Source organism: Cebidichthys violaceus, unplaced genomic scaffold (genome assembly GCF_023349555.1).
Source record: "Cebidichthys violaceus isolate CVI_PGR_0920_01 unplaced genomic scaffold, fCebVio1.0.p SCAF_4, whole genome shotgun sequence".
Taxonomy (NCBI): domain Eukaryota; kingdom Metazoa; phylum Chordata; class Actinopteri; order Perciformes; family Stichaeidae; genus Cebidichthys; species Cebidichthys violaceus.
In genome coordinates this window covers 995,248-1,018,922 of record NW_027176594.1, presented here as the reverse complement: position 1 = coordinate 1,018,922, position 23,675 = coordinate 995,248, and the positions used below count along the sequence as shown (strand labels likewise).

The window sequence follows — 23,675 nt, the reverse complement described above, 5'->3', positions numbered from 1 at the left end:
TTGGTGTTTGTTTTTATGACAGATCTGTGAGGTTTCTCCTCAGCAACGGTGAGAGAAAACACAGTTTATGGCTGTAAACCATTCCCCCCAAAGATTGTGTGTGTGTGTGTGTGTGTGTGTTTAAGATGATGAATCACTCTTTATAAAAAATTTAACACAAATATGATATATTGTAATATAATATATATAATGTCCATTGTCATTGTTGTTCTTCATGTTTATGTATATTCTTCGATATATATTTATATTATACATAGTAGTTAAATATTAAATGTTTATGCTTTCGCAAACAAATGTCCCCTTGTGGGATAAATAAAGTATCTATCTATCTATCTATCTATCTATCTATCTATCTATCTATCTATCTATCTATTCGGTATCTGCTATTATGAAATACAGTGATTCCTCCCCTCAATAGACGAGCTTTGGTTTGCACCTACCACTCCTCCTCCTCCTCTCTCTCTCTCTTCTCTCTCTCTCTCTCTCTCTCTCTCTCTCTCTCTCTCTCTCTCTCTCTCTCCCTCTCCACCCCCCCTCTCTCTCTACACCACTAGCTGCCCCCCCCCCCCCCTCTCTCCCTCTCTCTCTACCACTAGGTGCTCTCTCTCTCTCTTTCTCTCTCTCTCTCTCCCCCTCTCTGCGGCTCTATCTTCTCTCGCTGCAGTGAATCTCTCCCCCGCTGTCAGAGACCGTAAAGTCAGCCGGTGGTCGGTATCTCACCGTTAAAAGTCACAAACCTCGTTGAAACGTCGTCTTTATCTGCTCGCGTCGATCCGTCAACGGAGCTTTAAATTATAAATTTAAATATAAACCTCCAAGCAGCTTCAGACCCCCTTGCAGCAAAATGGTAAGATAAATCTGTTCTTCATTATTTATTTTTTTTAATTATAATGTCTGGTTGTTAAAAACAGCTTCTCCTTCCTTCGACTGCACTGTTAGCTTCCGAACTAGCACACCAGGCTAGCCTAGCTATCGTTAGCATAGTGCTGACATAAAAAAAAAGAGCATAATGTTTTTTTTGTTAATGACAGCATTGTTTAATTGTTTAATTATGTTATGTTCTGCTTCTTTGCTTCTTTCAACGGATGTACTGTCACGCATCCACGTATAAAGTAACGTCGATGTGTGGCTCAAAGGCTAGTTAGCTGGTGAGGAAATAACGTTCAAAAATACTAGCACGGTTTAGCTAGCAGGCTATCTAGCTAGCTATAGCTAGCTGAAGGTGCGTCAAGTGCGCAACACAGTGACGACGGAAGTGTCGTAACATTGAAAAATACATCAAAATAAAAGTGTAAAGAAGATAATCGAAGATAAAGTATTCATTAGGCTGAATGACTCGTTTTAAAAACGATGTGTATATGATATTATTGGATTATATTAATGTATTCATTAATGTATTCATCGCTTTAATGTTGCAACTGGTACACACGCACACACACGCACGGTGTATGTCAGTTTCATCAGCAGCTTACAGTTTTATTTTGAAAATGTCGACCGGAAGTGTTGGGGCTAGGGCTCGTCTTATGCGAGAAATGGCAGATTAGTCAGACGTCTCTGTTGTGTTTTGATCAGATAAAATCATTCTTTGTTTTTAGGGTATTAGCTGTGTGACATTCAGACCATCTTGTTAATTCAAATGCATTGAGTTAATGTTGGTATGATGTTTGATCTAAAAATAAATGGCAAACTGTGAAAGCCCCTTCGGGTCAATTTGTGATTTGTGTGCTTTATAGATACAGGTGACTTGATCAACTGCTGATACTTATAATAAGGCAAATGACAGGCAAAATGAACCCAAAACAAGAAATAGATGTGAAGAGAGAGAGAAAGGGATGAGATGCAACAAAAATCCCAGAAAACCACAGACGTCACTATTTACGTGGTATTCCTCTTAGTGACAGTTTTAAGGTTTAAACCTGAATGGAAAACTCTGGCTGCTTCCAGTCCTTCTTAATCTTTAGTGAAGTGTATCAGTTCACTACGAAATTCTGAAGGACTAAGCACGTCAGCCATGCAGTGAAGGTTTCCTCTTTTTGTGGAGGCAGGTAACGGTTATTATTGTAAGAGACACACACACACACACACACACACACACACACACACACACACACACACACACACACACACACACACTGGCCACGTTACATCATACAGACAGACGAAGTAGTTGAGGTATCTGGGATGTTCCAATACCAGGTGGCGAATGTGATTTTTGGAGAGTTCTTGTGCGCCAACGCTGGGAAATAGGTCGGTGGTATATGTTGTAACATTCGTATGCTGCCGGTGAGTGCTTCCCTTTTTAGAGTTCAAATCTTAATGCGAGTTAAAAATGGATTGATGAATCCAAAAATTGTGTGGAAATGATTACCCTAGTTCTGCCACGAGTAAGAATACGCCCACACTGAGCCAGCTGAATTTGAAAACACATTTTTTTTTTTCAGTCCTTGCACACAAAACTGCTGCTTTTCATACTCAGAAACTGAGGATGAAATCACTGTTTAACACATAGTATTTATGACATGCAATCATTATTATGTTCTGCTCGTTCACATATCTGTAACTGACGGCAGCTAAGTTGTGAGTGTCTGTATTAAAACACAGCATGCAGATGAACCAGACACTGTGCTCAGCTAATGAACACGTAGTGATCAACAGTTTTGATGTCGGCAGACAGACTTAGAAGTCCAGACGTTATGAGTTTCGATCCTGTCATAAATGCAGACGCGCCGCTTCCTACGATGCTGTAATGATGTGATGTATTGTAGTGCAAAGCACGCACCACCACAAAATCGCTCTGTACTGGTGGAGCAGGCAGCTGAGCTGAGAAAGATGGCGACTTAAGAGTTTTGGGGGAATCTTAAATCGAGTCCTCATCCAAACTAGAAAAGCAGTTTATAGCCGTACGATGTATTCCTCTGCCAGTGAGAGAGTAGCGTAGCAGTGCAGTGTGTGTGTGGGTGGATGTGTGTGTGTGTGTGTGTGTGTACAGTTTTTCGGTGAATCAACGTTTCAACTCCTCAAGACCCATGCCAATGTCCCGAGTCTTGCTTGCCACCTGTTAATTGAAGTGAAGGGGGTTAGCCCCGAAGTTAGCAACGACATTAGGCTAACTTAAGGTCGGCTGACTCTTAAGGCGGACTAGCTGTTCTCTCTTCAGTTGGTCATTAAAATATGAATAGCTGGTTCCAGTTGTCGCTCAGAATATACAGCCATGTAGCGTTACATACAGTCATATAGCGTTACATACAGCCATGTAGCGTTACATACAGCCATGTAGCGTTACACACAGTCATGTAGCGTTACACACAGTCATGTAGCGTTACATACAGCCATGTAGCGTTACATACAGCCATGTAGCGTTACACACAGTCATGTAGCGTTACACACAGTCATGTAGCGTTACACACAGTCATGTAGCGTTACATACAGTCATATAGCGTTGCATACAGCCATGTAGCGTTGCATACAGCCATGTAGCGTTACATACAGTCATGTAGCGTTACACACAGTCATGTAGCGTTACACACAGTCATGTAGCGTTACACACAGCCATGTAGCGTTACACACAGCCATGTAGCGTTACACACAGCCATGTAGCGTTACACACAGCCATGTTGCGTTACACACAGTCATGTAGCGTTACACAGTCATGTAGCGTTACACACAGTCATGTAGCGTTACATACAGGCATGTAGCGTTACATACAGCCATGTAGCGTTACATACAGTCATGTAGCGTTACACACAGTCATGTAGCATTACACACAGCCATGTAGCGTTACATACAGCCATGTAGCGTTACATACAGTCATGTAGCGTTACATACAGTCATATTGCGTTACATACAGTCATATGGCGTTACATAGTCATGTAGCGTTACATACAGTCATGTAGCGTTACATACAGTCATATCGCGTTACATACAGTCATATAGCGTTACATAGTCATGTAGCGTTACATACAGTCATGTAGCGTTACATACAGTCATGTAGTGCTAGATACAGTCATATAGTGCTAGATACAGTCATATAGCGTTACATACAGTCATGTAGCGTTACATACAGTCATGTAGCGTTACATACCGCCATGTAGTGGTATTTTCTGTGACTGGTGATCTTTAAGATCATTTTCACATGTGTTTTGAGATTCAGCCTGCTCCATGTGGTGTAAAGCCACATTCAACTTTCCAGCCTGGGGCCACAATGGTCTGTGTGGTGTGAATTTTGGCATCTTTCCAGGTCCACAAGGGACAACAAAAAAAAAAAAACCCAACCATGTGCATTTTTGTGTAGTTATGACAGCGGATGGTTTTTGTCCTGATCAGAGCACAGTGGTCAGCAGTTTTTGAGATTCCAGCACCAGCAGCTTCGCTGTCATGTCCGCCGTGAAGCAGTGTCACTCAGATTTATGTCGGGAGATTTTCAATAATGTGGCGGAAGAACCGAGCTGAGGTGTGGTTACCGTCCACCGTCCCTAAATATATACGGGCACATGTCTCATTGTAGGTCAGATTCATGAAATGAATTCCTCTTGGTGGAGAGATTGACCTGATTAGCTTCCCTGCTTAGCGGTTTGCACTTGCAGCGTATAACGGTTATGTTTTTTAATTTCAGCGCATTTAGTTTCGGCGTATTTGAACGGGGCTTCTTTCAACAGCTGCACAGTTTCAGAGACTTCGTCAACAGTCGAGGGTGGAACAACTCCATCACCGAAGAGACGATGTTTCTAAGCTCCTTTAACACGAAGTAACTCTAAAGCGCTTCAGATGGCACCTTGCACTCTTGCCTGGGTAAAAAAAAAACCCAAGTGAAAACTGCAGGTTCATATGTGACAAGAGGAAATGGCAACATGTATCTCTTAGTGCAAATTTGTCATTTAGGGAAGCGCTGTATTTTGACTGTTTTTGCAACGTGAGTTGAATGCTGGCTGGTGTGTGATGGACCACCCACAGGACGAGGGTGTAGTGGTTGTACGTTAAGTGAGGCAGAAGACAAAAAAACTGCTGTAATCCCTGAACTGAAGTACTGCGTGCGGATGACTAGGAGGGAAACTGAACTTGCATAGACCTTTTTTTGTTCACTGCAGACATTTTGACTTGCTAAACACAGATTGTAAGCAATAACATACGCGGTTCTTGTAGGAACCACTTTGTCCTTAACCTTCAGTCCACTTTAGCTTCAGTCTGAAGACCTGCTGAACCACCAGGCCGTGTAACGGTAGCGTCCGCTTCAGCTGCAAAGATCCCTGGGTTCTAATCCTCCTGTAATCCGTTAATGCTATTACAGACACTCCAAGAAGTACATCAGCTGTGTCAGAAGTGCAGTGATTTGTTTTTAACGTACTGTACCGTTGAACAGTTGGGTCCAGTCAGACGGCTGAGAGGACTACTCTATACGTTTTGAATGGGCTTTATGGCGGTAGATAGTCCTCTTAATACGTAGATGATATTTAGTTTCAAGGGTTTGTTTTGTACATGAAGACACATTAAAACACAATTAAGACTGGTGTGTTAAATTCATGCCAAAGTAACCATATGACCAGTTGCTGACGAGCAATGAAGCAATAAGAGGTTATTTAAATACATCAGCCCTCCTGAAGTCAGTGTAAACCAACTCCAAATTAAGAAATTCTACATTTATTATTTGCATTAAAAACACGCAATTCAAATCACCAGGAAATAAATGATTGTATTTTAGTTTTATGCATATTGGTGTTTATCTTGGCGTTGCTAGTTAGAATGATTATAAGCTGCTTGGAGCTGGTGTTAGGAAGTTAAAGGTGCTCTTGATGACGTTCAGCCACCAGATCAGTCTCACTCTCTCATTGCATTAATGAAGTCATTTTTGCAGCATGTAGCTATCGGCTACGTTAGCTTTAGAGTTCAGATACTTTGTTCAAGATTTTTGTAACATAATCTATGTTAATTTTAGGATTGACAGCAAATTAGTTACGGTTTTGTCATTTGTGTTGTTCGCTCTGGAAGCTTCTTTTTAAAAAAAAATTTTTTAAATTTTTTTCTGCATTATACGACGACATAGACTGCAGACTGAAGAGATAAAATTATCTTAAAGAAAATGTTTTATTGGATCCTTTGGTGGAGAATTAATCAATTAGAGTAATTGTCTAATCGGTAAAATAATTGCTAGATTAATTAAAGAGAATTAGTCGTTAATGGCAGCCCTATAGCGCACACACACACACACACACACACACACACACACACGCACACGCGCACACAGTTTCATTGCCTGGCGGCATTAAAACACAGTCAGTGAAACTCAGTAAGACGTGATATCAGCTAAACGCACGACATCATCCAAACAGAATCCAGCCAAATGCTAATGTCATGAGTAACTCTCAGGATAAAAAGGGAACCCCGTGTAGTGTCCTCGGCCCATGTGACGCCCGCCATCAGAGCCAAGTGTGTGTTGGGCTCGGTGTCAGAAAACAAGCCGGAGCAGACCTCTGCGTGTGGAGTTCCCCGAGGAGGGAGGAGGAATGTTTGAGCGGCTGGCACAGCAGTCAAAAGAAACCAAACGAGCTCTTCAGTCGGCCTCCGTCAAACTCACGACCAGAATCATTTAGTCTGGAGCGAGAACTGATCGAGGACAACAAAATGGAACACTTCTTCTTTTTTTCTGTGTAATTTTGCAGAGAACAGCTTGTGTTCAAGATCCATTCCTCCTCGGTTCCAACTTTTCGAAAATAATGTAATATTTTGCTCTCGATTGCAGGAACTTAAATAATTAAGTGATTAATCTATCGACGGATAAATAATTGGTAACTTATTTGATAATCAATGAATTGTTTTAGCCAATTTGTTCAAGCAAAAGTACCAAATATTATCTAGCTCTAGTCTCTAAATTAATGTTATTATTTATTGATTGTCTTCATACTATGTGACAGTAAACCTATTTCTAATGTCTTTGGATTTGATGGCCCTCATCACTATTATCACTATTTTTACAAACCAAATCGATGAATCGATTTCATGTTGGTTCAGAATGAGCTCCACCTCAACAAACAGGCAAATCCTGCGTTTACATTGATACACGAGTAGTAATACTCTAATTATATGATATTAATAGTAACAGTCACAGGGGACTTTTTTCATGCTTTGATTTATACTTTTACATAAATCAAACGACTAATCTGTTCGTCCGTCTTTTGATTGCGCGACAATGTCAATCGCAGCTTCTCAAACGGGAGGATTTTGCTCTTTTGGGAGGCGGACGACGATGTGAGATATGGATCCGCAGCCTGATTCAAGTCCTCGAGAGATGAGGCGAGGAGAATCGAGGCGGCGCGTTGGCCTAGTTTACTAGAGTCCAGATCATTCTGTCGCTCATGCATAATGAACGGCACCAACAATTGGCTAAGAACGGGACACGGAAATAGTTCAATTCATCTTTTCTTTACATTTGAGTTGATTTTACAGATTTCTCCCAGCCCATGAAGTACTGTTATATCCACTCTATCAGTGGGATTTAATATGAAGTACTGAGGGCCCACTGTCACCTCTCCTCACGCCAGAAAAACTCCTCAACTCAAACATCCAAGAGACTACAATCCTGCTCTGCTCTCTTAAAAGCTTCTTGCCCCTTTGTTTGTTGGTATAAATGACAAAGATTTTCCTTTTTTTTTGTTTTTATTTTATTGATAATCTTCTCTCTCTTTCAGGGAAATGAAGCCAGCTACGCCCTGGACATGTGCTCGCACTGTAAGTATCGACCCGTCAGTGACCGACGCGTCGCTTTCCTTAACTTTTCATTTAGGATTCACCTACGTTATCTTTATTTATTTAGAAATATGAAAAGGCTTGTAACAGCGTGTTCTAAAGCAATTATCCAGGTGAGGATTTAGTTCTGAATGAACCATTTTAGATTTATTCTTTTATTCTAATGATTTGTGGATGTGCAGCATCAACAGGATGTTCCTGTACCACAATTATACCTACAAACACAAAAAAACCCCACATTTTTATTCATTTAACAAAATAAGCACAACCAAGTCAAACATCACATTCAGTGAGTAATATTGTCAGTATTGTAGAATTAACAAAAAATTGGTTTAAATTTGGATGATCCAAAGAAATGATACAAATCAATCTAATCTAATGAAGCATTATCTGCCATCTGTTGGACTACCCTGCACTATGGGGTAGTGATCGCCCCACAGTGTGGGATACGTGATGGTGGACGTACACGTCGCCACATGCTGCACCTTCCTCTGCAGGCCTCTCCTGGCAGTGTGACACACACACACACACGCATGCACACACACACACACGCACACTCCCAGCACTCCGAGGCTAAAAATGCCTCATCCCTCTGTAAAGGTCATTGTCAGGGCTGCTGGGAAAACCTCGTTTATTTTTAGTCTCCACAATATCCCAGTTTTAATTAGTTTGGAGCTTTTGCTCTGACCCTCCCCGCTCCAGAGAGGGAAGCTCGAAGCTTAACTAGAATATAATGACTGTAATGCCCGGACCTACTTTTTTGAGCAGCGCCCCCCCTCCCCCCCCCCCCCAGGAGGACGCTGGTGTCAGCTGAACACGGGTCTCGGAATGACGTTGACCGATGCCGGTATTGGAGACGTTGTTCTGAGCGAGTGTGAGGTTTTGGGGGGGCCTGCGTCCTAACGAGCTGTTAGGAAAGGTGTTAAAGACTGGGGGGGGGGGGGGGGGGGGTTAGGATTTATGACCTGTGCGTTGTCTCACAGGCCTGCAGGCCTGCTCATCATGCTGCATGCTGATTCCCAGAAGCCGCTCTTGCCTTTTCTTGAACCTCGTGGCCTGGAAAAGGTTGATGCCAAATCTTTTGCTTTTCTAATCTGTGAGCAACACCAGACCTTGCTGTTTGACCGAGGCAGTGGTTGACTCAGGGTGCCGCTGCTGACTGGGGGGGGGGGGGGGTCTCTCGCCTTGTTGCAAGAAGTCACACCGACAAGCTCTCAAGGAGTCTCGGCTCTCACCAATCCTCACGGGTGTATTTGGCGAGGTGTCTGGTTTGACGTCTCAGACATGTTGAGACGTGAGCGGCAGGTTTTCAGTCTCGCTGACGGAGCTCCTATTTCCGCGGTCAACTGCCGGACTCGGCATACTCGGGGATATTTCTGGGGGTTCCCGATACGCTGCCACGCCTCGACCAGCCGGCCCCCGTCCTTTCTTTCAGGAGCGGCAGTTCAGTGCGGCTGCATTCCCCTGAAAGCGTCAGAGCTGATTTACGTTTTAAAGATACAAAGGCTTCATATTTAGCCGATTTAAAGATGACTGCTCCGTCTTGTCAAATGCTTGTTGCCTCGACTCCTCTCTTTCCTCGCCGCCTCAGCTTGCATCTCCCGTGGGCGGGACTAAGATGCGAGGAGACGGGAATCGAGGGGACACGTTCGCATCGTGAAGAGCGCATTCTGTAACCATCAGCCCCCTCCGGTGTCCACCCCACATAGGTGTGTCCCATTGGTTTCCTTTTACCGCTTCTGAAAACAGTCTGCTGCCATTCTAGCCCGACGCTGTTCACCGGATGCAAGAGGAGAAGCTCTTTTCTCTCTGCTCTATTTCTATGCTCCTGGTCTATTTTTGCCGCAGCTGCTCTCTTCTGTTGTAGTTCTCACTAAGCGTTGGCTGTTGTTTTAAACCACACTTGCTGATTCCACCGGTAACCAGAGGGTGTCGCCAAATCAACCGGGCCCGGAAACCTTTTACAGGATTACATGAACCTAATACTGTTCATGTGTGAACTAGGCTCTTCTGTTCAATGTTTGGTGCTCAAGTCTTTTCAATTCAATTTATTGATCACAGTTTTGCCTCAGAGGGCTTTACAATCCATACAACATCCTCGGTCCTTTGACCCTTGCATCGGAAAAATTGGCCAAAGTTACCACAAATTATCAACACAGACAATACTGTTCAACAATTCTATTAATCATCTTTGTCCATTTACTTTTTATGGTGTAACGATGACACCTACTGTATTCTAAAGACACCGTAGGAACGTAGAAGACCTTTCTCTTAAGTGAAGCTTCATGAAACAATGAAATATTCAGCAGCAATGTGTTTTCTGTGGCTACACATCACATTCTTTTTGGGATGTTTTGGGCGGAGCAGTGGTGCAGTAGACTCTGTTGCTACACAGCAAGATCATTCTGGGTTAGAAAGGGCTGGCCAGCTCCTTCCCTTCTGTGTCCTGTTTGCGTCTCCTCCATGTGTCGGCTTCATTCTTATCCGAGTCTTCCGGGTTGACACCAAGTTCCTGTAACGCACTGCCGACCTGTCCGTGGTGTCCCCAGCCTCTCGGATCATCTCCAGCCCCCAGCGACCCTGTAAAGGGAAATAAATGTGGGTTTGAATAGATATTATTCTCCACATAACATGTGTGTGATGATACAGGCTTGAAGAGATGAATGTGTTGTAACGGAGATACATATAATAAGAAAGTCTTACTCTGACAGGAGAGATGATCAGAGGTGCAGAGTTTTTACCGCCATCATTACAATCAGGACTGAAGTATGGGAAGAGTTTCTCATTGAAGGAGCAGCCAGTGAAGGAGTAGATAAGAGCTGCAGCATCTACGTCATAGAAGGAGACCAGACCCTCCTCATAATCCACAAACACCCCCACCTTCTGAGGCTGAGACTTCAGAGAGAGACTGACTGACGGTGCATCAAGAGCTTCGTACTCATTTCCATTTGTCAAACATATGGTCCAGTAACCATGCTGAGGACTCAGTGTGATGTTTCCCTTCCTGTTGATCGACTCTCTGGCCACTCCTAAATCCCACTCCGTCTTTCCTTTAACTTGAACCTCAAAGTAAAATCTGCCAGAAGAGAAACTCTGCTTTCCTAAAACACAGTTACAATAAGAAAATCTCTCCGGGTTGTTTGGGAGTTTCATCGTCACGTCACCATGTTTCACTTGTTTCCCATCAGCAGACAGGATGAGTTCAGGATTTGCTGTATTAGGATCAAGAGTTACATCCACTGCAAACTTCTGGACCCTCTTCAGCTCAGCTTTAACCAGCTTCTTTATCTCTTTACTGAGCGTCTCCTCCAGCTGAACCACAGCTCTCCTCACAGTCCTCTCATGTGATGCTGGAGGAACACTGACCTTTGTCCAGTCCTTGGTGGGTGGTGGATGGTGTATGTTTGAGGACTGGACACTCTGGAGAAGATGGAGGTGGTCTTCAGAGAGTGAGAGCTGAACCACCTCAGTGCTTCTCTTCATCAGCTCAGAGATTTCCTGTTCCAGCTCTTTGATGAAGTCTTCAGCCTGTTTCTTTGTTGTTTTCTGCTTCTCTTCTATTGTTTTGATGAGCTCGTTCAGTCTTCTCTCAACAGACTCCTTCAGATCAGTGAAGACCTGAACACCTTCTGCTTTCTCTCTGTCTGCATCTTCCTCACTGAGGTCGACTGAGTGTTTGATCTCCTGAATCTTCAGTCGTCTCTTCTGGATCATCTGCTGAATTTCAGCCTCTGTCTTCTTCAGCTCCACCTTCTTTCCTTCATATTCTTCTTTCAGAGGAACAACATCATGTGTCTTGTGGTCTAAACCGCAGCAAAGTGTGCAGACAAATGTCTGGTCGGTCTTACAGAAAAGCTCCAGAGGTTTATTGTGCTTCGTACACATCCTGTCTTCCAGGTTCTCCACAGGGTCGATCAGCTGATGTCTTTTCAGGCCTGACATTGTCAGATGAGGCTCCAGGTGAGTCTCACAGTAGGAGGCCAGACACACCAGGCAGGACTTCAGGGCCTTCAGTTTGGTTCCAGTGCAGACGTCACAGGGAACTTCTCCTGGTTTGGACTCTTGTTTCTCTGAGCTGCTGGTTTTCTGTTGAGCCGACTGTCTGAACTGAACAACCATCTCAGAGATGAAGGTGTTGACGTGCAGCTCAGGTCTTGAAGTGTAAACCTTTTTACACATTGGACACATGTGCTGGTCGTTGGTATTCCAGTGTTCATTGATGCAGTTTTTGCAGAAGTTGTGTCCACATGGTGTGCTGACTGGATCAGTGAAGACATCCAGACAGATGGAGCACAGAAACTGATCTTCAGATGACAGATAGTTTGCAGCAGCCATATCTACACAGAGTGGAAGAAAAGAAACACATTTTATTCCAAATACAGTTTTACTGTGTTTTGACCTGCACAGAGCAACAGAGATCAAAGTCATGCTGACAAGTTCAAGCTTGCTACTCTTGCACAGCAGCACAGAATAAGTCTAGTTTGTGTTGAAGAACAGCACTGCTAACACATTTCCTCTAGGTGCTTCACAATAAGAGCCTCCCGCTGGTTCACTGGTCGAAAACCTTTAATGTGAAGCAACAAGAGGCAATAAAGGAAGCGATCAGTGAACAGTAACAATAGCAGGAAAGTAGGAGTGAGACTAAAGTTCAAACCACAGAGATTCAGCTACAAGTTCCTCAAGTCCTGAGACTGTTCACAGCTGTTACACTGAGTTACTGTATAGTGGGACTGTGGACAAACACACATAGTTATATTGTGAACAATTGATCAAGTATGAAGTGAAGAGAGTGGAACTTCCTGCCTGAGTAAAGTTCAAGTTTAGTGTTAATCCTGGTTGTTAAAAGTGTAAATATGATCAGCTGTACTCACCAGTGTTTGGAAGAGACTCTGCTGTGTTGTTGAGAAAGACCTGATGAAGTCACTTTGACGTTTCTTTGAGAGAACAACAGAGACTTGTCTTTACTGCAGTGTGTCTGACACTCTGACAAACTTAACTTTCACTTCTGGAGTGTGACGTTGAAGCTCTTATCTTCACAGTGTTGCTTCACCTCTTACCTGGTGAGGTTTTGTCTTTTTCATGTTTAGACATGGTTTGAGTAACGTACAAGGGTGTTACCTGGCTTAACATGAGGTGAAGGCGGTACTGTACCTAAATTACTTGTAAATGAATCTTTTTTGAGGTGAAGCACTGAGCTGTGTAGGTAACTAGTGATGAATACTCTGTACTACAAGCAGCCCAAACTGGACTGTTGTTATAAGGTACATTGATAGAAAACAACCCCAAAAATGCCAAACATATTATTGATTTATATACATATATGGTCATTGTTGGACTATTTAATGCACCACCATTCACAATCACTTCATTTGTTCTTGGTCAACATGAGCGGTCATCCTGTACGTGTGCGTCAGTGTTCTCACATATCAGTGTTTGGTTAATGACACAGTGACTCCATGCTTTGTGTGGTGCGCCATCTAGTGGTCGCTCTGTGCCATAACACCAGGAAGCTGCTGTTGCTCTACTGCAACAGCTAAAATGACCATGAACTCAGCACTGAGGGTTTTATGGTGGATAACATTGAATAACACCAGCACCATTTTCACAATGACATTTACTAACTATTTAAATTGGGCTTGAAATGGCCTAGACTAAAGTATGAGTAGAAAATCGTACAATTTATATTACATTGCAGTCATTTAGCAGACGCTTTTATCCAAAGCGACTTACAATAAGTGTATTCAACATTGGTAATCAAGAGAACTACTAGTCACCAGAAGCCATAAGTGCATCTCCTTGTTTACACAAGCATCTAAGAGCATAAACCAGAGCAAACGTACAGTGCAAAAACAAACTAATACGAATACAGTAAGTGCAACGAACTAATATGAATACAGTAAGTGCAACGAACTAATATGAATACAGTAAGTGCAACAAACTAGTATGAATACAATAAGTGCTAAGTGGAAGCCTCAGGGTAGCACTTCCTAAAGAGGTGAGTTTTCAGCCTGCGGCGAAAGATGGGCAGCGACTGCTGTCCTGACGTCAGTGGGAAGTTCATTCCACCACTGTGGGGCCAGGACAGAAAACAGCCGTGACCGGGTCGATAGGGCACAGGGAACTCTGAGCGACGGGGCAACCAATTGCCCCGAGGCAGCGGAGCGAAGTGGTCGGGCGGGGGTGTAAGGCTTGACCGTGGCCTGGAGATAGGAAGGATCTGTTCCTTTCACTGCCCTGTAGGCTAGCACCAGAGTCTTAAACTGGATGAGCTCTTACAGGTAGCCAGTGTAGAGAACGGAGAAGGGACGTTGTGTGGGAGAACTTGGGGCGATTGAACACCAGGCGAGCTGCGGCTTTCTGGACAAGCGCCAGAGGTCTGATGGCCGACGCCGGGGCTCTGGCGAGTAGAGAGTTGCAGTAGTCCAGGCGGGAGATGACAAGAGCCTGGATGAGAACCTGTTCCGTCTCGTCAGTGAGGAAGGAGCGAATCCTCCTGATGTTGTAGAGCAGGAATCTGCAGGAGCGTGTAACGGATGAAATGTTTGCTGAGAATGACAGTTGGTCATCCAGGGTCACACCCAGGTTCCTCGCAGTCCGAGTTGGCGTCACCACGGTAACATCAATGGTGATGGACAGGTCCCAGTGCGGGCAACCCTTCCCCGGGAGGAACAGTAGCTCAGTTTTGTCTAGGTTGAGCTTGAGGTGGTGTTTCGCCATCCACTTCGAGATGTCAGCCAAGCACCCAGCGATGCGTGCCTTCACTTGAGTGTCACCGGGGGAAAATGACAAGACCAGCTGGGTGTCATCGGCATAACAATGGTAGGAGAAGTCATGCGAGCGAATAACAGAACCCAGAGATGTTGTGTAGAGCGAGAAGAGAAGGAGGCCCAGAACTGAACCTTGTGGAACCCCCGTAGTCAGCCTGCGTGGTTCCGACACGGCCCCCCTCCAGGTGACCTGGTAGGATCGACCCGTCAGGTAGGATGCAAACAGGGAGAGTGCAGAGCCTGAGACGCCCATCCCCTCGAGGGTGGAGAGGAGGATTTGATGGTTCACGGTGTCAAACGCCGCAGACAGGTCCAGGAGAATCAGGACAGAGGAGAGAGAGTTCGCTCTTGCGGCGTGAAGCGACTCTGTCACCGCAAGGGCTGTCTCTGTCGAGTGACCCAACTTGAACCTGGACTGGTGGGGTTCCAAGAGAATGTTCTGGTGGAGATAGGAAGACAGTTGGTTAAAGACAGCACATTCAAGTGTTTTGGATAGAATGGGTAGAAGAGAATCCGGTCTGATGTTCTTGACATCAGAGGGGTCAAGTGATGGTTTCTTCAGAAGGGGGGTGACTCTGGCAGTCTTGAAAGTCGTGGGAAATAATAATTATGTTCATTTTGTACTGTTCTTCTGCCTTAACTTTAACTAGATTATCGTCTTGTATAGTTTATTAAACAAGATGTTTACTATGAAGCCCTTCACAGTGTAAGATCGCAAACCAGAGACTGTGCTTTGATACGTTCTATAGGTTTGTTGCTCATCATAGAAGTCATCCAGAGTCAAACTCTGGAGGCCAGACTGTGCTTGATTATATACTTGAATTTTGAAAGTAGAAGGCTTGTTGTTTGACCAGAATAATGGAGATTTATGTTTTTTTGCTGTAATTGGGCAGCCTGTATTTAGTAGTTTTCATTGTTAGTGGATTGATTCACAGGAAACACAATGTTTACGTCATGAAATATCTCTTCTGTTGGGTGTTTGGTGCTCAAGTCACTGCTTACTCAGGCTTTGTGTTAAACTTTTAGTTTATTCCACAGTTTTTATTTAACAATCACATGTTTACTAAATAGAAAATTCTGCATCTATTCTACTGATTTAAATTTGCCCTTTCATGGTATAACAATGACACACACTTTATTCTGTAGACACTAGAGGCATGTAACAGGCCTTACACTTACATGAAGCTTTATGACAAGGTAATATAAGAGTAAAATATTTGTCGGGGCTGCTCATGAAATAGAAACCATAGTTTTCTTTAGAAACAGTGATTTCTTCTGGAAGTTCAAATGAATGTCTGTGGCTTTATCGTGGATTTAGATACATTTCATCCACATAACGTGCGTCATGATTCAGGGTTGAAGAGATGAATGTGTTGCTATGTAGTGGGATACACATAATAACATAATGACTTGTAAATCAATCACCACAATAAACAGATTCTGTAGAACATAAGATATGTACATTTGCTTCCTTGAAATAAAACTAAATGCAGAACATGGAATAAGATAAATGATTAGTTTACTCTGACAGGAGAGATGATCAGAGGTGCAGAGTTTTGACCACCATCATTCCTACAGGGACTGAAGTATGGGAAGAGTTTCTCTTTGAAGGAGCAGCCAGTGAAGGAGTAGATAAGAGCTGCAGCATCTACGTCATAGAAGGAGACCAGACCCTCCTCATAATCCACAAACACAAAGTCGGCAGCAGCTCTGTATTCATTTCCATTCCTCAACCATATGGTCCAGAAACCATTCTGATGACTCGATGTGATGAGTCCCTTCCTGTTGATCGACTCTCTGGCCACTCCTAAATCCCACTTTGTCTTTCCTTTTGACACCTACTGTATTCTAAAGACACCATAGGAACATAGAAGACCTTTCTCTTAAATGAAGCTTCATGAAACAATTAAATATTTAGCAGCAATGTGTTTTCTGTGGCTACACATTCTTTTGGGATGTTTGATGTTTTGGGTGGAGCAGTGGTGCAGTAGACTCTGTTGCCACACAGCAAGATCATTCTGGGTTAGAAAGGGCTGGCCAGCTCCTTCCCTTCTGTGTCCCGTTTGCTTCTCCTCCATGTGTCGGCTTCATTCCTATCCGATTCTTCCGGCTTGACCCCAAGCTCCCGTGAATAACTGTCAACCTAGCCGTGGTGTCCCCAGCCTTTCGGATCATCTTCAGCCCCCAGCGACCCTGTAAAGGGAAATAAATGTGGGTTTAAATGGATATTATTCTCCACATAACATGTGTGTCATGATACAGGCTTGAAGAGATGAATGCATCTAATGAATGTGTTGTAACGGAGATACATATAATAAGAAAGTCTTACTCTGACAGGAGAGATGATCAGAGGTGCAGAGTTTTTACCGCCATCATTACAATCAGGACTGAAGTATGGGAAGAGTTTCTCATTGAAGGAGCAGCCAGTGAAGGAGTAGATAAGAGCTGCAGCATCTACGTCATAGAAGGAGACCAGACCCTCCTCATAATCCACAAACACCCCCACCTTCTGAGGCTGAGACTTCAGAGAGAGACGGACTGACGGTGCATCAAGAGCTTCATACTCATTTCCATTTGTCAACCATATGGTCCAGTAACCATCCTGAGGACTCATTGTGATGTTTCCCTTCCTGTTGATCGACTCTCTGGCCACTCCTAAATCCCACTCCGTCTTTCCTTTAACTTGAACCTCAAAGTAAAATCTGCCAGAAGAGAAACTCTGCTTTCCTAAAACACAGTTACAATAAGAAAATCTCTCCGGATTGTCTGGGAGATTCTTCTTCACATCACCATGTTTCACTTGTTTCCCATCATCAGACAGGATGAGTTCAGGATTTGCTGTGTCAGGATCAAGAGTCACATCCACTGCAAACTTCTGGACCCTCTTCAGCTCAGCTTTAACCAGCTTCTTCATCTCTTTACTGAGCGTCTCCTCCAGCTGAACCACAGCTCTCCTCACAGTCCTCTCATGTGATGCTGGAGGAACACTGACCTTTGTCCAGTCCTTGGTGGTTGGTGGATGGTGGATGTTTGAGGACTGAACACTCTGGAGAAGATGGAGGTGGTCTTCAGAGAGTGAGAGCTGAACCACCTCAGTGCTTCTCTTCATCAACTCAGAGATTTCCTGTTCCAGATCTTTGATGAAAGCTTCAGCCTGCTTCTCTGTTGTTTTCTGCTTCGCTTTGATCGTGTCGATGAGCTCATTCAGTCTTCTCTCAGCAGACTCCATCAGAGCAGTGAAGACCTGAACACCTTCTGCTATCTCTCTGTCTGCATCTTCCTCACTGAGGTCGACTGAGTGTTTGATCTCCTGAATCTTCAGTTGTCTCTTCTGGATCATCTGCTGAATTTCAGCTTCTGTCTTCTCCAGCTCCACCTTCTTTCCTTCATATTCTTCTTTCAGAGGAACAACATCATGCATCTTATGGTCTAAAACAGTGCAGAGCATGCAGACAAATGTCTGGTCGGTCTTACAGAACAGCTCCAGAGGTTTATCGTGCTTCGTACACATCCTGTCTTCCAGGTTCTCCACAGGGTCGATCAGCTGATGTCTTTTCAGGCCTGACATTGTCAGATGAGGCTCCAGGTGAGTCTCACAGTAGGAGGCCAGACACACCAGGCAGGACTTCAGGGCCTTCAGTTTGATTCCAGTGCAGACGTCACAGGGAACTTCTCCTGGTTTCGCAACCTGGTGCTCTGAGCTGCTGGTTTTCTGTTGAGCCGACTGTCTGAACTGAGCAACCATCTCAGAGATGAAGGTGTTGACATGCAGCTCAGGTCTTGTCTTGAAAACCTTTGTACACATTGGGCACATGTGTCTGTAGTTGGTATTCCAGTGTTCAGTGATGCAGATTTTGCAGAAGTTGTGTCCACATGATGTGGTGACTGGATCAGTGAAGACATCCAGACAGATGGAGCACAGAAACTGATCTTCAGATGACAGATAGTTTGCAGCAGCCATATCTACACAGAGTGGAAGAAAAGAAACACATTTTATTCCAAATACAGTTTAATATTAAGTTGAAAAGGAAACTGTTGGGATTACTGTTCTTTTAAGTATTAATTATATTTGGTAAAGTCATTTTGAATTATGTATTCTGTGTTTTGACCTGCACAGAGCCATGAGCAACAAGTTCAAGCTTTCTGCTCTTTCACAGCAGCACAGAATAAGTATAATCTGTGTTGAAGAACAGCACTGCTAACACATTTTCTCTAGCTGCTTCACAATAAGAGCCTCCCGCTGGTTCACTGGTAGAAAACCTTTAATGTGAAACAACAAGAAGCAATAAAGGAAGCGATCAGTGAACGGTAACAATGGCAGGAAAGTAGGAGTGAGACTAAAGTTCAAACCACAGAGATTCAGCTACAAGTTCCTAAAGTCCTGAGACTGTTCACAGCTGTTACACTGAGTTACTGTATAGTGGGACTGTGGACAAACACACATAGTTATATTGTGAACAATTGATCAAGTATGAAGTGAAGAGAGTGGAACTTCCTGCCTGAGTAAAGTTCAGGTTTAGTGTTAATCCTGGTTGTTGAAAGTGTAAATATGATCAGCTGTACTCACCAGTGTTTGGAAGAGACTCTGCTGTGTTGTTGAGAAAGACCTGATGAAGTCACTTTGACATTTCTTTGAGAGAACAACAGAGACTTGTCTTTACTGCAGTGTGTCTGACACTCTGACAAACTTCACTTTCATTTCTGGAGTGTGACGTTGAAGCTCTTCTCTTCAGTGTTGCTCCACCTCTTACCTGGTGAGGTTTTGTCTTTTTCATGTTTAGACATGGTTTGAGTAACGTACAAGGGTGTTACCTGGCTTAACATGAGGTGAAGGCGGTACTGTACCTAAATTACTTGTAAATGAATCTTTTTTGAGGTGAAGCACTGAGCTGTGTAGGTAACTAGTGATGAATACTCTGTACTACAAGCAGCCCAAACTGGACTGTTGTTATAAGGTACATTGATAGAAAACAACCCCAAAAATGCCAAACATATTATTAATTTATATACATATATGGTCATTGTTGGACTATTTAATGCACCACCATTCACAATCACTTCATTTGTTCTTGGTCAACATGAGCGGTCATCCTGTACATGTGCCTCAGTGTTCTCACATAGCAGTGTTTGGTTAACGACACAGTGACTCCATGCTTTGTGTGGTGCGCCATCTAGTGGTCGCTCTGTGCCGTAACACCAGGAAGCTGCTGTTGCTCTACTGCAGTCTTAGACTAAAGCATGAGTAGAAAATCGTACAGTTATCTTCAGTTTGTTCTGTGTCGTCTGCCTTAACTTGAACTAGACTATCTTCTTGTGTAGTTTATTAAAGGAGATGTTTATTAAGAAGCTCTTGGTTGACGGTAGATCTTGGCCTCCCGGTGAGTCGGCCGTACAGCTCTGGTGTTTCTCATGAGGAGCAACTTGTCGCTGGTGTTGTGTTTCCCAGACACCAAATTAAAGAGAGAAGGCACTGCTGCCATGACTCTGGCTGTCGCTCTACAGGTCACAGATGGTGAGACGTCTGCATCTATAGAAACAGATTTATGTTTTTAAAGATTCATTTCACCTTGTCTGACAGCGTAAGATCACAAACCAGAGTATTTCCCCAAATCATGGACTGTGCTTGATTATATACTTGAATTTTGAAAGTAGAAGGCTTGTTGTTTGACCAGAATAATGGAGATTTATGGTTTTTGCTGTAATTGGGCAGCCTGTATTTAGTAGTTTTCATTGTTAGTGGATTGATTCACAGGAAACACAATGTTTACGTCATGAAATATCTCTTCTGTTGGGTGTTTGGTGCTCAAGTCACTGCTTACTCAGGCTTTGTGTTAAACTTTTAGTTTATTCCACAGTTTTTATTTAACAATCACATGTTTACAGATTTCTTTGAGTCATAATTCATCTTACTAGTATTCACAAAACAAATACAATTTGGCCAAAATGACCCGTAATGAACCAAAACAGCTTTTAACACAAAATAGAAAATTCTGCATCTATTCTACTGATTTAAATTTGCCCTTTCACCTTTCATGGTATAACAATGACACACACTTTATTCTGTAGACACTAGAGGCATGTAACAGGCCTTACACTTACATGAAGCTTTATGACAAGGTAATATAAGAGTAAAATATTTGTCGGGGCTGCTCATGAAATAGAAACCATAGTTTTCTTTAGAAACAGTGATTTCTTCTGGAAGTTCAAATGAATGTCTGTGGCTTTATCGTGGATTTAGATACATTTCATCCACATAACGTGCGTCATGATTCAGGGTTGAAGAGATGAATGTGTTGCTATGTAGTGGGATACACATAATAACATAATGACTTGTAAATCAATCACCACAGTAAACAGATTCTGTAGAACATAAGATATGTACATTTGCTTCCTTGAAATAAAACTAAATGCAGAACATGGCATAAGATAAGTGATCAGTTTACTCTGACAGGAGAGATGATTAGAGGTGCAGAGTTTTGACCACCATCATTATTACGTGGACTGAAGTATGGGAAGAGTTTCTCTTTGAAGGAGCAGCCAGTGAAGGAGTAGATAAGAGCTGCAGCATCTACGTCATAGAAGGAGACCAGACCCTCCTCATAATCCACAAACACCCCCACCTTCTGAGGCCGAGACTTCAGAGAGAGACGGACTGAAGGGTTAGCAAGAGCTTTGTACTCATGTCCATTCCTCAACCATATGGTCCAGTAACCATGCTGAGGACTCGGTGTGATGTGTCCCTTCCTGTTGATCGACTCTCTGGCCACTCCTAAATCCCACTTAGTCTTTCCTTTAACTTGAACCTCAAAGTAAAATCTGCCAGAAGAGAAACTCTGCTTTCCTAAAACAACATTATAATAACAAAATCTCTCTGGGTTGTTTGGGAGTTTCATCGTCACATCACCATGTTTCACTTGTTTCCCATCAGCAGACAGGATGAGTTCAGGATTTGCTGTATCAGGATCAAGAGTCACATCCACTGCAAACTTCTGGACCCTCTTCAGCTCAGCTTTAATCAGCTTCTTCATCTCTTTACTGAGCGTCTCCTCCAGCTGAACCACAGCTCTCACCACAGTCCCCTCATGTGATGCTGGAGGAACACTGACCTTTGTCCAGTCCTTGGTGGGTGGTGGATGGTGTATGTTTGAGGACTGGACACTCTGGAGAAGATGGAGGTGGTCTTCAGAGAGTGAGAGCTGAACCACCTCAGTGCTTCTCTTCATCAGCTCAGAGATTTCCTGTTCCAGCTCTTTGATGGAGTCTTCAGCCTGTTTCTTTGTTGTTTTCTGCTTCTCTTCTATTGTTTTGATGAGCTCGTTCAGTCTTCTCTCAACAGACTCCTTCAGATCAGTGAAGACCTGAACACCTTCTGCTTTCTCTCTGTCTGCATCTTCCTCACTGAGGTCGACTGAGTGTTTGATCTCCTGAATCTTCAGTCGTCTCTTCTGGATCATCTGCTGAATTTCAGCCTCTGTCTTTTTCAGCTCCACCTTCTTTCCTTCATATTCTTCTTTCAGAGGAACAACATCATGCATCTTATGATCTAATACAGTGCAGAGCATGCAGACACATGTCTGGTCGGTCTTACAGAACAGCTCCAGAGGTTTATCGTGCTTCGTACACATCCTGTCTTCCAGGTTCTCCACAGGGTCGATCAGCTGATGTCTTTTCAGGCGTGAAGCTGTCAGATGAGGCTCCAGGTGAGTCTCACAGTAGGAGGCCAGACACACCAGGCAGGACTTCAGGGCCTTCAGTTTGGTTCCAGTGCAGACGTCACAGGGAACTTCTCCTGGTTTGGACTCTTGTTGCTCTGAGCTGCTGGTTTTCTGTTGAGCCGACTGTCTGAACTGAGCAGCCATCTCAGAGATGAAGGTGTTGACCCTCAAATCCGGTCTTGTGTTGAAAACCTCTTTACACATGGGACACTGGCATCTGTCACTAGTATTCCAGTGTTCAGTGATGCAGTTTTTGCAGAAGTTGTGTCCACATGATGTGGTGACTGGATCAGTGAAGACATCCAGACAGATGGAGCACAGGAACTGATCTTCAGATGACAGATAGTTTGCAGCAGCCATATCTACACATAGTGTGGAAGAAAAGAAACACATTTTATTCCAAATACAGTTTAATTATTTGTTGAAAAAGGAAACAAGTGTGATTCTTTTTATATCTTTTAAATTTTAAGTAAGCAACAGAGATCAAAGTCATGCTGACAAGTTCAAGCTCTCTACTCTTGCACAGCAGCACAGAATAAGTCTAGTTTGTGTTGAAGAACAGCACTGCTAACACATTTCCTCTAGCTGCTTCACAATAAGAGCCTCCCGCTGGTTCACTGGTCGAAAACCTTTAATGTGAAGCAACAAGAGGCAATAAAGGAAGCGATCAGTGAACAGTAACAATAGCAGGAAAGTAGGAGTGAGACTAAAGTTCAAACCACAGAGATTCAGCTACAAGTTCCTAAAGTCCTGAGACTGTTCACAGCTGTTACACTGAGTTACTGTATAGTGGGACTGTGGACAAACACACATAGTTATATTGTGAACAATTGATCAAGTATGAAGTGAAGAGAGTGGAACTTCCTGCCTGAGTAAAGTTCAGGTTTAGTGTTAATCCTGGTTGTTGAAAGTGTAAATATGATCAGCTGTACTCACCAGTGTTTGGAAGAGACTCTGCTGTGTTGTTGAGAAAGACCTGATGAAGTCACTTTGACGTTTCTTTGAGAGAACAACAGAGACTTGTCTTTACTGCAGTGTGTCTGACACTCTGACAAACTTCACTCTCGTTTCTGGAGTGTGACGTTGAAGCTCTTCTCTTCACAGTGTTGCTCCGCCTCTTCACTGGTGAGGTTTTGTTTCCTCCCTCTGGTTTACACAGCAATTGTCGGGGAAAAACCAAACTAATGTGGAGCAATGGTGGTGCTTTATCTAACAGGTGGGAGGAGTAAGGAGTATGAAAAGTTGTCGCTTACCTTTAGTTATGTGTATTGAAGCTTTAAGGATCCTCAGCTTTACTTTAACCAGAAGAGTTTAGTTCATTGAACACAAAGAAGGCTCCACACACTTCTGTCATTTTATATGAATTTTATACTCGTAAGTCAAACCTTTTCTTCTTCATGCACCTCTGAGCAGCGTTGCGCCGCGTCATGCTCTGTGCTCATCATTCCTCTGTGTT

The 23,675-nt window shown here is 43.4% G+C and overlaps 4 protein-coding genes across 4 annotated transcripts in view; 1 reads left to right on the top strand and 3 right to left on the bottom strand.

Moving 5' to 3' along the window:
- Positions 1-582: 582 nt before the first annotated feature.
- The window catches only part of ppp3r1b (protein phosphatase 3 (formerly 2B), regulatory s1ubunit B, alpha isoform, b), a 28,719-nt gene continuing 5,626 nt past the window's right edge, over positions 583-23,675 (top strand). Inside the window, exons 1-2 of the mRNA XM_068726567.1 lie at positions 583-847; positions 7,680-7,719. Coding sequence (XP_068582668.1) covers positions 845-847; positions 7,680-7,719 — 43 coding nt within the window. The 5' untranslated portion in view covers positions 583-844. The remainder of the gene's footprint in view (positions 848-7,679; positions 7,720-23,675) is intronic.
- Positions 9,771-12,723, bottom strand: LOC137884659 (E3 ubiquitin-protein ligase TRIM21-like). Its single transcript, XM_068726546.1, has 3 exons — positions 12,609-12,723; positions 10,441-12,074; positions 9,771-10,317 (listed from the first exon to the last, which is right to left on the bottom strand). Exons 2-3 carry the CDS (start codon positions 12,070-12,072, stop codon positions 10,138-10,140), a joined length of 1,812 nt encoding a protein of 603 aa, XP_068582647.1. The 5' UTR covers positions 12,073-12,074; positions 12,609-12,723; the 3' UTR covers positions 9,771-10,137.
- On the bottom strand, positions 16,518-19,162 carry LOC137884721 (E3 ubiquitin-protein ligase TRIM21-like). The gene is made up of 3 exons (XM_068726684.1): positions 19,072-19,162; positions 16,834-18,467; positions 16,518-16,697 (listed from the first exon to the last, which is right to left on the bottom strand). Exons 2-3 carry the CDS (start codon positions 18,463-18,465, stop codon positions 16,518-16,520), a joined length of 1,812 nt encoding a protein of 603 aa, XP_068582785.1. The 5' UTR covers positions 18,466-18,467; positions 19,072-19,162.
- On the bottom strand, positions 20,361-23,270 carry LOC137884660 (E3 ubiquitin-protein ligase TRIM21-like). The gene is made up of 2 exons (XM_068726547.1): positions 23,156-23,270; positions 20,361-22,581 (listed from the first exon to the last, which is right to left on the bottom strand). Exon 2 carries the CDS (start codon positions 22,577-22,579, stop codon positions 20,939-20,941), a length of 1,641 nt encoding a protein of 546 aa, XP_068582648.1. The 5' UTR covers positions 22,580-22,581; positions 23,156-23,270; the 3' UTR covers positions 20,361-20,938.